The following is a 12,732-nucleotide window of genomic DNA, read 5'->3' on the forward strand; positions in this document are numbered from 1 at the left end:
CCCTGCGGTACCCCACATAAAAGTTGTCTCCTATTTGAGCTCAGATTGTTAACATAAACAAATTGCTCTCTCTCTCTTCCAAATAGTTTTGTACCCAAGTTAAGGCTATATGTTTAATGCGATAAGTTTCTAATTTTGCTAAAAGAATATTATGATTTAAAGTGTCGAATGCTTTCTACAAGTCTACAAATTTACCAATAGTGTTATTTTTCTCATGCAGATTGTTTGTAATTTTATTGACAAACTGTAAAAGAGCCATTTCTGTAGACATGTTCTCTCTGAAACCATACTGGTGATCATATAAGATCGAATTTTCTGTCAAGTGTTTTAATATCTTTTTATAAACTAATTTTTTGGGTATTTTAGGAAAGAAAGGTAATCTCTTTTGTCTTGTTGACATTCAATGCGAGATTATTGTAGTTACACCAGGCGATGAGTTGGTCCACTTCATCCCTGTATGCTACTTCTTCATTGTTGATCAGCCCCACCACTGTAGTGCCATCTGCAAACTTCACAATGCTGTTGTTTCGGTGTTTTGCAGTGCAGTCATTGGTCAGAAGGGTGTATAACAGTGGACTCAGTACACAGCCTTTTGGTGCACTCGTGCTCAGTGTGATGGGCTGAAAGGTCTGTGTACTGATTTTGACAACCTGTGGTCTGTTGCTCAGGAAGCAATGGTTCATCTTCAGAACACAAATTAAGATATTTTTGATGAAATCTGAGAGCTTTCTGACCCCGCCATAGACTGCAATGCAATCATCACTTTCAAGGCCCAGAAAGGTAGTAAAGACATTGTTAAAATAGTCCATGTGACTACAGTGGTTCAACCTTAATGTTATGAAGCCACGAGAATAGTTTTTGTGCGCAAACACAACCCCTCAAAAAAATAAATAAATAACAACTTTATTCAACAATTTCTTCTCTTCCGTGTCAGTCTCTGATGCTGTTCACGTTGTAAACACAGTGCAGTGCTTCCGGGTTCTACCTCAGAACTCAGGCTCATTATTGGCTGGATCCTGCGTTCATCATTCCTTTCATTAAAAAAAATCTTAATTTGTGTTCCGAAGATGAATGAAGGTTTTGCGGCTTGCTTACGGCTGAAGCATTTATATTGGTTGTGAATATTGTAGCACAAATAATAAGGGTGTTTTTCTGGCCCTTTTTTAGGAGCTGGCCTTTCTCACTGTTTTGAATTATTATAAGTTTGAGTCACATTATTAAACGTCTGCAATGAACGAATGAACCTTAACGGAATGAAGGTTTTACGGCTTTCACGGGTTTTATGGCTGAGTAATTAATGACATAATTTTGGGTGAACTAATCCTTTAAATAACTTTGACAATTAAAATAAAAAAGTAATACAAGTATTATAAAAAACAGTTATTGAAATACAATCACAAAAAATTACTTTAATAAATTCTAAGAAGGACATCTGAGTCATAAAAACATGTAAATGTTTTACTTACTGTCCACAAAGACCCTAAATAACAACTAAACCTTTAATATTGAACATTTATCAACATTCAATTCATTAATCACAATAAGCCAATGACAACAATTTTGTTCAAACGTTTGGGGTAAGTATGATTTTTAATAACTAATGTTTTTTTAGCAGCAAATCAGCATCTTAAAATGAAAATGTTATGACAATGAGGAATGAATAATGGCTGCTGGAAAATCAGCTTTTCATCACAGTTTTTTTTTTTTTTTTTTTTTTTTTACTGCTTTTACTGCACTTTGATCAAATAAACGCAGTCATCTTTTAACAAAACATTATCTTACCGACCTCAAACTTTTGAAGGGTAGTGTAAGTGTGTTTTCCTAGATGCTTTTTGGCTCTGTTACCTGGTGGATGACGCAGGCTCTGTGGTCTGTCTCTGCATGCGCTGTGTACGGCGCAAAAAGTGCTCCCTCATGGAGAGCTGCACCTCGGCGGGGATGTCGGGAGACGTGCGGCTTATTTTAACAGCTGCCTCCAGGAAGCCCATCGACGCCATAGAAAACTTATCCTTTTCAGTCGCCATGGCGACCTCGGATGGCTGAGGACTGGGCAGGAGAGACGGTAAATGAAGTGAGGGGCAGTCGTCAGGGGCGAGGACCGCAGAACTTGACGAGAGGGCTTTGTTCCTCCAAGGAACCCAGCACAGCCTCCAGGAGACGAATGAGGAGAGCAACAGCAGCGCCAGGCCACACGCTATTATCACACCGATGGGGAGGCCAACAGTGATGTCTACAGCCGGGCGGAAGTGATGGGCCGCACAATATGGACAAACAGATGGTCGAAACAGTGAGACAGACAGAAAGAGAAATGCATTAGTTTCAAGAAGGTTCAAATGAGCAATGATGACTTGTATTAATATTACTTATCTAAAGATCCATGGGTTTATTTACTTAAGCCCATGTGAATCAAACACTGTCTGAGGCCCTGCATTTGATACCACGCACACACTCAGAAACACACAGTGCAGAAATGATGAAATGTAATTAAAGTTATCGCAGATACAAGCCCATAATCTATTTCCAAGGGAACAATGCAAGCGGAAGATGCCGCAGCAATATCAAGTGCTCTCACTACGACGTTTTCCACCCATCAATGGCTCTTACGCATGTAGGCGGAAAGCAAGCTCAAACTCATTTCTTCACGATTACAGAGAATTTGCTTGCAAAAGAACAAACGGACTGGAGAAGCTCCAAGACTGCTGACAAGCACCGTGTAAACAATAATGTAAAATAAAAGGGAGAGTTGTCATTTTGTGTGGGAGCTCTATATAGGTTCTAAAGGTTTTAGAGCAATAATATTGAGGCAGCTGAATTCATTTTTATTTTCTGTCTGAGATGTGTTTTTATAGTGAGAAACGCTGATTACGTTTTTTTTATCCCAACAGTTGTATGAACGCTCTCCGCCCACTGCTTCAACCGGTTTGATTTATTTGAAATAGCCTAATGCATGCTGAGATCTCCCTAGGCTTCCTGAGGAACGTACAATGTGTCCTTGCTCAAATGGAATATAAATCTCTACTGACAGTTCAAAGGGCTTGGGGCCACGTCTAATTTGGAGTATTTTACAACTTTTGTTCTTCAGTCAGTTCCTCATTCCTTTCCAAGTAATTTGTTATTACGTGACTGTAAGCACACAATACCAAGTAAAGAAAGACTCAAGGTCAGAACAGGAGAAATGAATCAAGACTTAATAAAATACTTTATAATATACAGTACTGGTCAAAATTTTGCAAGAATAATTAAGATTCTTTTTTATCTAAAAATAAGTCTCTTAAGCCCACCATGGCTGCATTTATTTGAGCAAAATACAGTAAAAACAGAAATATTATTACAATATTAAAGAACTGTTTTCTATTTGATTGTATTTTAAAATGTAGAATGTATAAGCAGTCATTACTCCAGTATTCAGAGTCACATGATCCTTTAGAAATCATTATAATATGCTGATTTGATGCTTTTTTTGATATTGAAATATTACAAAAATATTTGTTTAATTGAGAAAACTATTTATCCCCAAGCATAAACACACTCTTAATTTAATGATGTTTAGATGAAATAAGAAAAAATACTGGTTTAACATTATTTATTGCTGTTGCATCATACTATAGCTTCTCTAAAGTTTCTAATGTTAATAGGCTGTATATTTGCTGATGTTTCCCATTTCGTGTGAATAAGGTGTCAAGGGGTTTTCTGTAAACTCTGTAAACTGCTTTCTCTAAAATGTCCATTTGAAGGGCTCAGGGTTTATCCCAAGTGGATATGAAATTTCTAGGTCCAGGGATTTATGTGTTCAGAGGATTTTCAAATTCAAACGCTGCCATAGCTTCTGGTTTGTCAACTGAAATGATCCAGACTCCGAAATGTGGCTCCCACTGGTTTGCCACTGTTGTCTTTTGATTCTGAATCAAAAAATTTAAGTCTGGCTTGCCTGTACAGCTGGACAGGGCTGATAATCTAAAGTTGATGTGGCAGTTTCGTGGTGGGGTTAAACAATATTTTATTCATGTGGAAAAAAAATTGTGATAAAATGTATATGAATGCCAATTTGATGCTTTTTACATCCAAAAATAAATTAAATAATGCGGCTATTACCCAGTGTGACTGTTTATGGCATGCATACTGGACATTAATGATGATTTGGCTGTAAATCAGCATGAAGAAAGCAGTACAGAAGACAATAAAGCAAAGTGAGCTTCCACCCATTGAGATATGGATAATGAATCCAAACAGTGTGACATTGTGACTCCCCATGGACCTGGTTACCAACCAGCATGATATTTCACACAGCTCTGGTTATAATTCTCAGCTAATGATCCATGCATACCGTATAATGGTTCATAAATGCAATCAGTCAGTCACCAAATATTTTTTCTCAGGTCTGTCCAAGACAGAGGGAAGCCATGAAGTTTCTAGTAGTTAGTGCGATAATTTGTCAAAAAAGCTAATCTTTTCTTGGATTAAAGTCAAAATCCTAAACTAGGGTCAATGACATGTAACATATACACATCTTGTAGCTTCACTGCATGTGAGTGTAATCATTGCTTTCAAAACAGTTTTTATCTATACTTTTTTAAAAAGTATTTTTTCCAAATATCATGAAATATTAATTCATTTGTATTACTGTAATTTTACACACACACACACACACACACACACACACACACACACACACACACACACACACACACACACACACACACACACACACACACACACACACACACACACACACACACACACACATAAAGTTAAATATATTTCCAAATAACATGATTTATTCATTATTTATTAATTCATAAATATCATTAAGTTTCAGGGACTTGTACCAAATTACATTTTACAACATGATCTATCCTTGTCATAAAAATGGTAATTATTTGTTAATTATCATCATTTCCTATTCCATTTTTAATGTGTTATTTTAGTATCATTCATATACTATTATAGTTTTTAATATTTTGATATTTTATTTTTATTCTTATATTTTTCATTTTAATTGTATGTTTTTGTAATTTTAGTAATATTATTTTTATTTCAGTTTTAGATATTTTAGTACATCAATTTAAAGTAATTAAAAATGAGAATGGTTCAACTAGCTAAAATATAACAGGTTTATTTTTTTTATTCTGTTAACGTTTATTTTATTTCTTTGTTTATTTAATATTTAAATTTTATTATATTTTAATTTTTCTAATCTAAACTAATTTTCATTGCAAAATTTAAAAGATGCTCATCAAAATGTTGGATAATATATATAATTTTGTCAGTTCCGTTGATCAGACAGAAAATGCACCTGCTAATTAGATATGCAGTCAAGCTTTTCTTTACTCTCTATGTAGCTAGTATCCTGAAAAACAACCTCAACCTCTGATGCATAATGAATCCACAGCATTTATGTTTGTGGAACCTGTATCCCATCTTGGCGCTCAGCAACATTTTCCAGCCCAGTGCTGCAGAAGCAGAGAGGAGAACATGCTGTCCTATGAGATAACACATGAAGGGAAGGGGCTGTTCATTTCCCCCCTCCTCCACAGGCACAAGGTTCACTAGGGTTGGGCCATGTCTGGAGCACATGAGTAATATCAGGAGGCCCACAAATTCAATTAAGATTTGTTTTGAAACTGAGTCTGAACAAACTGGGGCCCGAGGGTTTTCCCTTCAAATGTCTTAGAATGTAACCTGGTTTCCATAGAAACCACCTATAAGACGCAACGTGTGCCCTGTCAGATCTCATCATCTAATCCCAAGCAAAAACAAAAAGCTTTGTTGTGTGCTCAAAGGACAGCATGAATTGAGGAATTAACGTGTGAGGACATAAAATGTGAGGCGACAAACAACAACATCAGAGGGGTCATCTGAACCTTGAAATGAAGCCAATTAAAGAACCCTTTTGTAATTACAGGGTAAAATTGCAACAAAATGGAACACTGTGCTAACACATCCTAATTTAACCACACACAAAGGGCAATCAGGAAGACAGTGTGTTAACCCAACTCGGCGGACCTCAATTACACAGTCTCTCTTCCACCCACGCATCTCCGACAGCTGATATTTTCAGGACAATGGGAGCCACACTGATAGGAACTGGCATCACAATCAGTGGCCACCATTAGAGAGAGCTCAGAGGCATTGTCATATCATGCCTTTGAACTAGATCTCTGTTCCCATGTGAACGCATGTAGATTTAATATGGATGGTGGAATAGGCGGGAAAATATACTGCAGAGTGTAAATCTGTCTCCTATAGCAACACAGTCTCATGACAGTGCGTATACCACGAATGTTATTTCTCGTGCCATTTATACGGCAAAATGTGTTTTTGCGTGTATATGCTACGCACTGAAATCCCCTTGGGTAGGATTAGGGGAAGGGGGGGAGGGGGTGCGTGCGTATTACACGCCATAAAGTGCGTATCATATGCACGTGCAAACTGCGTATCATATACACGCAAAAACTCTTTTAGGCGTATAAATGGCACGAAGACTAACATTCGTTGTATTGATACATCGGGCTCCCTATATATAGGGTCTATCTCTTGAGGATGTATGCAAATATAGCCACAGAAGGACTATAGCTGCCTCCGAGTCCAAAGCCTTGCTACGTTAGTCAAGATCAATTACATCGGCCAGAATAAATCAATGTGACAGCTCAGAAGAGCGCTTTGTGATTTCTAGTACCAATACAGTACACATTACCAATTAAAAGTTTGCAGTCTGTCATTTTTTTTAAAGGAATTAATTATATTATTCATTGAAATTCAATGATGCATTCATTTGATCAATGAAGCATTCAACTTTACATTCATCCTGAAAAAAATATTAAGCAGCACAACGGATTTCAACATTGATAATAATTAGAAATGTTTCTTGAGCAGCAAATCATCCTATTAGAATGATTTCTGAAGGATCTTGTGACACTGAAGACTGGAGTAATGATGCTGAAAATACAGCTTTGCAATCACAGAAATAAATTACATTTTAAAATATATTAAAATTGAAAACAATATTTTTTCATTGTAATATTAATATTCCAAAATATGACTATTTTTACTGTATTTTTGATTGATTAAATGCAGCCTTATTGAGCTTAAGAGACTTTAAAAACTTTAAAACATCTTACCGACCCTAAACCTTTGAATGGTAATTTAATAAACAAAAAATGGCTGATTTACAAAAATGTATTATATGATATTTATTTATATATTAACTGTATTATTCATACATAATAATAATAATGTGTGTATAATAATGTATGTATACATGTGTGTATATAAAATTAATGGAAAACTGAAAAAACATAAAATGTCCTGAAAGGAGACAAATGTTAGGTAGGAGTTAAGCCAAGAGGAAAAGTGTAAAAACCGAGGTGCAGCCTTGGGGTCATTCCTCAGTTGGCCGGTTGTATAAATCACCTCACATGATGCTGCATGACATCCCAGGCTTTACATGGGGAGCTTTTCTCCTTGATTCTGCTCAGAGAAAAAAAACATCGGCTCTGCAAGCAAATCTCCATGCCACATCCGGGCCATTTTTAGATTGCTCTATTTTATAGCTTCCTCTTCACTGCAATCTCAAATCCCCTAATTCCCAGGATCTCAGAGTGGCGGAGCGCCACAGCAAACAAAGCCGGGGTTCTCAAACTGAAGGACTGCTGGGAGCAATGCAGAATTCATACGCTAAGACTTTGGGAGGTAAACAGCCTCTCGTATAGAGCTTCAGGCAGATATTCATAAATTCATTGTAACAACATCTGGACCATGTTTTTAGCAATGACACATTGTTGTTATTCTAGTCCCAGAGCTTTACCGACTCCAGGAAGATTTGGAGAAGAGATTTTTTCCATGTTAGTGTAATTGATCTGAGGAATATCCTGCTCATACAGAACTTAAAGCTAAACCCAAAGGTATAAGAAGGGAACTGCGAGCCAATCATCAAAACATTCGAAAGCTCAGAGACAGACACAGTTTCTTTAGGGATGGTAACCAAAAGACAAAGAAACTGCTGCATATTCACAGAATCATGTTCCAATCTACTACAGACGGGCGATGATTTTGGAATTCAGCCCTTAATCAAACATCTGAAATGTCAAGAAAACTACAAAGATTTTTTGCCTTATAGTGTAGGGAAATGGTGAAAGAAAAAAATGAAAGTATTTTGTTAAAGGTACAGGCAATATTTGTTCATGTTGTTAGCCATGTTGTCACACCTCTTGCCTTGGACCCAGCATCACAAAAAAAAACAAGTTGTCAGTTACCGATATCATTGTAGAAATGTGCTATTCACAAGTCAGCCATGATTCATTTGTTCAGCTAGCGAAGGTGTCTGATAAAAGCAGGTTTACCGAGATAAAATCAGTAATATACATTAAGTCATGTAATCTCAACACGGCAGCCTCCATGAGGCGATCCGCTCCATGTTGAAGTCGGCATGAAACGGAAGTTGTGATAGTATTTTCTTTTCTATTGTGACGTAGGGGTGAATTTGGGTTGATTGGGACACTTTTTTCCATTGAGATGACTGGGAAAAAGTATTCCAATCAAGCTGAATTCAGTGAAATGATACGAATGAACAAGGAAAAGGTGTAGGGCCCTCGTGCCGAAAAACAATGCAATATTCCATAAAAATAATAATTGTCCATTTTGATTTCATGATGAAATCTTTAAATAAAACAGCTTTTTGTCTACTGGAGTCTTGTCTCATGTGAGTTTAGGTGAACTTGATTTCTCCAAGTAAAACAAGTTGTTGGATCAATATCTGGTAACACTATTTTGATGGTCTCTTTTGAACATTCTGTTGACTATAAGTAACTTTGCAACTTGTCAAATAACTCTCATTAGAGTATCTGCTTAATTTGTGATGTTCCTCCTACAGACATTGACTATTATTAACTTTGCATGTACATGTTAACTTATTCTAATCCTAACCCTACCAGTCTACTAATACTCTACTAACACTTTAATGAGAGTTAGTAGACATGTAAGTGCAATGTTACTTACAGCTAACAGAATGTGTTAAAGGGACCATCAAATAATGTGAACCCCAATATCTTTATTGATTTTGGGACAACATTCCAATCAACCTATCAGATTTGATGGAGAAGATTACAGTTTATGTCAAGTTTAGGCTTACAACTGTAAGGCTTACTTTCAGGAACATGTCCTACTGTGATTTAAAGTAGGGGTGGCACGATCCGCTTTTTTTGCCTCCGATACCGATTCCGATACCTGGGAATCAGTATTGGCCGATACCGATCCGATCCAATACTAAAATTATAATTAAAAAAACAGTGCCAAATTACCTAATAAACTGTATCTGTATGCCTCACTGTGGGGAAGAGACTGGGATTATTCTTTTGTTAAAGGCATCAAAGCTTGACTTAAACATTATTTTCCTTACTTTGTAAAACAATACAGACAAAATATATACTATATAATTAAAATACATTTATTTTAAAATTTTAAGCGCAAATTTTTAATGAAGCAGCAACATATGATACATAGATTGGACAGAACAACTAAGGCTATCAATAAACTGCCATTGCGCAAAAGTATTGTAATATGAAAGGCTCCAATTCAGAACGGCACGAAACCTTATGCGCATCCCGTGCGCAGAATGATGCGCTCGAAGCAACATGGAGTCACGGCGCGCAGCGGCAGCGCTTCGCATTGAAAAGTTAAGAGCACAAAAGTAAGATATACATATATTTCTTTATTTATTCATTAGTTTGAGCCTTTTAACAGATTTAAATTTCAGTTAATGTGCGTGTGAAGAGCAATTATATCGCTCTCTACTCCAGTGTTGTGATCACTGAGGAGTTGTGTTGTGATCTAACACTAGTGTTTCCCAAACTTTTTTCAGTCGAGGCACCCTTTGAAAATTTTAAAAAATTTGTGGCACCCTACACTAGTGTTGTCACGATACTACTTTGATACTATACCTTGAAATGTATTGATTTTCAATACCACAGGGAATAACTGCCGTATATAGGCCTACTGTCATATAGATATTTTTTTATATTATAAATTTTTTTGTCCATCCATTTAAAGTCTAGGAAATCATTAATTTCTTCTCCAGAGATCACTTTACATGATGACATATTTAATTAAGGCTTTTATTCATAATTCAGCAAAACATTGCTCAATTACCATTGCAAATCTCACCTAAATGTTTGCTCACTCAGTGTAGGCCTATTTGTGTTTTATATTGGGCTAACTTTGTTATAATTGCACAAGATAGCTTGTTTTTAATATATTTTATAATGTAATAATTTCACAGTTAATCTCCAAATTAATGTATAAACAACATAAAGAAGTATATTTTAAATAGTTGTTTAATGGCATCTTTTTTTATGAATGAAGCCCAGTATCACTGATACCAACTGCTACTGATGTCAGGAAATACACAGAAATTGAATGAAGTTTTCAAACACTATACAGTCTTCACTGCATAAATTATAAATGAAATATAGATGAACCCTTATTAAAGCTACAAGCGTTCTTTAGCCAAGAGCACTGAGTAATTTTCTCTGTTACCTGTTCTTTGATTCTGTTGTCACTGCTGCACTTGTTTATCTCACACGCGTCCCATCTTCTCACAACTCTAATTTAAGACTTTAACTAATTTAAGACTGCTCTCATGAGGATACTCAACAAAACGGACATTTTGGCATAACTGTGTGTTATTATTCGTTCAAGCACGAAAGAGAAGTCGATTCTGGCACGCGATGCGCGTCGTCCTGTGTCAGCCGGACATTCACAGACAGCGCGTTCTCCTTTGTCTTTTCGCGGTTGCATGGTTTAAAAGCATTTGCATGAATAAGAACGCGATTATATAATGTAACGCTAGCCAAAGGATGACAGAAAAAAACGGATGCTGCGTTAATTGTGTTTAAATATTTTTTAACGCGTTAAACTGAAAAACATTAATCGCACGCGTTACCGTTGACAGCAGCACGGACATAACCGATGTGTTTGTGAATATTCGGCAAGACGGACGTTGTGACAATGTTTCGTGTGTATTTGACCGTAAGCGCAACAAGCCATGAAAAAGAGGCAGCTTTATGTGTGGACGCTGGGAATGAAGCACGAGAATGAAATCATGCGGAAATCGCAATTCAACGAACGCAGAAAACGTATGATTTGCATTTTTTATTATGAATTTGTGTGCATTATTTGTTGTTATTAGACGCTTCCGACGATGCGAGATTGATGATAGCCTACATTTATTATTATTTTTTACACATTTTAGCAATTTTAAAATGTTTAATGGAGTTTTTACACGGCACCCCTGCTCTCGCCAGAAGGCACCCCAGGGTGCCGCGGCACCCCGTTTGGGAAACACTGATCTAACAGACACCCGGTTGAAAGTAACATGTGAAACTCCAGCACGTTAAAGTCCTTTTATGCAAACCATAGACCTTTATCTACATATCTACAGTATAATAATTGGAACATTGACTCATCTTGGAGAGAGTTTCATCGTGTTGACTGTTTTACCCGAGCGTGATGCGCTGTTTGAGTGCTGAATGGAGAATGACTGACAGCCGCAGCGGAGGGAAGCACTTAGGTGAAGATTAATTTAACGATTTAAATCTGTACCTCACATTAAACTATATGTAATGGCTTCAGAAATCTTGGAATACAGTACACGAAAACATTATAGTGCTTTATAATGTTTTTGTGCCTTTTGTGTTGTATAACAATAACATACGTAGGCTATACAATATCGGATCGGATTTGGATGGTCTCGTCTGGCGATACCCGATCCGGCAAATATCGCTAGTATCGGAGCAATACCGATACTAAGTATCGGATCGGCGCACCCCTAATTTAAAGTGCCCCTTTTTTTTGCTAAATTAAAGGTTCCTAATTTTGATTTATAGATCTCCACCAATAGATTTACACACATTTAAAAGTCATGGGTACAAAGGAAAGATGTAGCAAAGCATAATTTTACCCGCTGTCATTGCCAGTAGCATGACAACGTTAATCTGCTCACCTCCCACCTGAATGTCTCACAAGATGGTTCACATGGCTTAGCAACAGACTGCACACACACACACACACACACACACACACACACACACACACACACACACACACACACACACACACACACACACACACACACACACACATGCTATTAAATTCCTGAACTCACATCCTTTATTTGACACAGCGTGATTGTCTGAAGTGTTTATCGATCTGAATCCCCCACACACACCTCTCTGCAAAAGGTGTTACAAATCGCATACTGCTGCTGTGCACTTTCACATCCACATTCCCCTATTAGCAAAAACATGCCAGCACTGATAATTTCTAGGGTAGACAAGTGTTTATGTGAGAAAGTAAAAGATAAACCAGTGGTTATTCTATCTTAACAAAAGGCAGCTTCATGTTTAAGGATTGTGTTGAGTATTCGATATGGCACTTGATTAAAAATCCTATAATATCCCATACAGTTCAGATTGCTGATTTACTGTATGCAATCTTTGTCAAATATCACAGTATATAACCAAAGCAGCAAATGGTCAAATGCAACATTTGTCATAATTTGTGTTTCCAGTCAGTGAACATTAGCCAGGCAGGGAACATTAGCATTTTGCCACTTTTAACTTTTTTTTAACATTGAGACGATAGTCAAATGTTGTAAAGTTTACCTAAATTCACTCTACTGATGTTAATTTAAATATGCTATGTTATATATTTGTCAGATGTATGTTCAGTTTGTTTGTG

The 12,732-nt window shown here is 36.7% G+C and overlaps 1 protein-coding gene across 2 annotated transcripts in view; it reads right to left on the reverse strand.

Annotated features, from left to right (window-relative positions):
- syt6a (synaptotagmin VIa) overlaps window positions 1-12,732 on the reverse strand; it is a 126,167-nt gene that overhangs the window by 41,051 nt on the left and 72,384 nt on the right. For both annotated transcript variants that reach the window (XM_077217915.1, XM_077217914.1), the window contains one exon: window positions 1,846-2,230. In XM_077217915.1, the coding sequence (XP_077074030.1) occupies window positions 1,846-2,230 (385 nt within the window). The remainder of the gene's footprint in view (window positions 1-1,845; window positions 2,231-12,732) is intronic.

The sequence above is a fragment of the Siphateles boraxobius genome, unplaced genomic scaffold, assembly GCF_051911475.1.
Source record: "Siphateles boraxobius isolate OS27281-9 unplaced genomic scaffold, OSU_SipBor_1 77, whole genome shotgun sequence".
Taxonomy (NCBI): domain Eukaryota; kingdom Metazoa; phylum Chordata; class Actinopteri; order Cypriniformes; family Leuciscidae; genus Siphateles; species Siphateles boraxobius.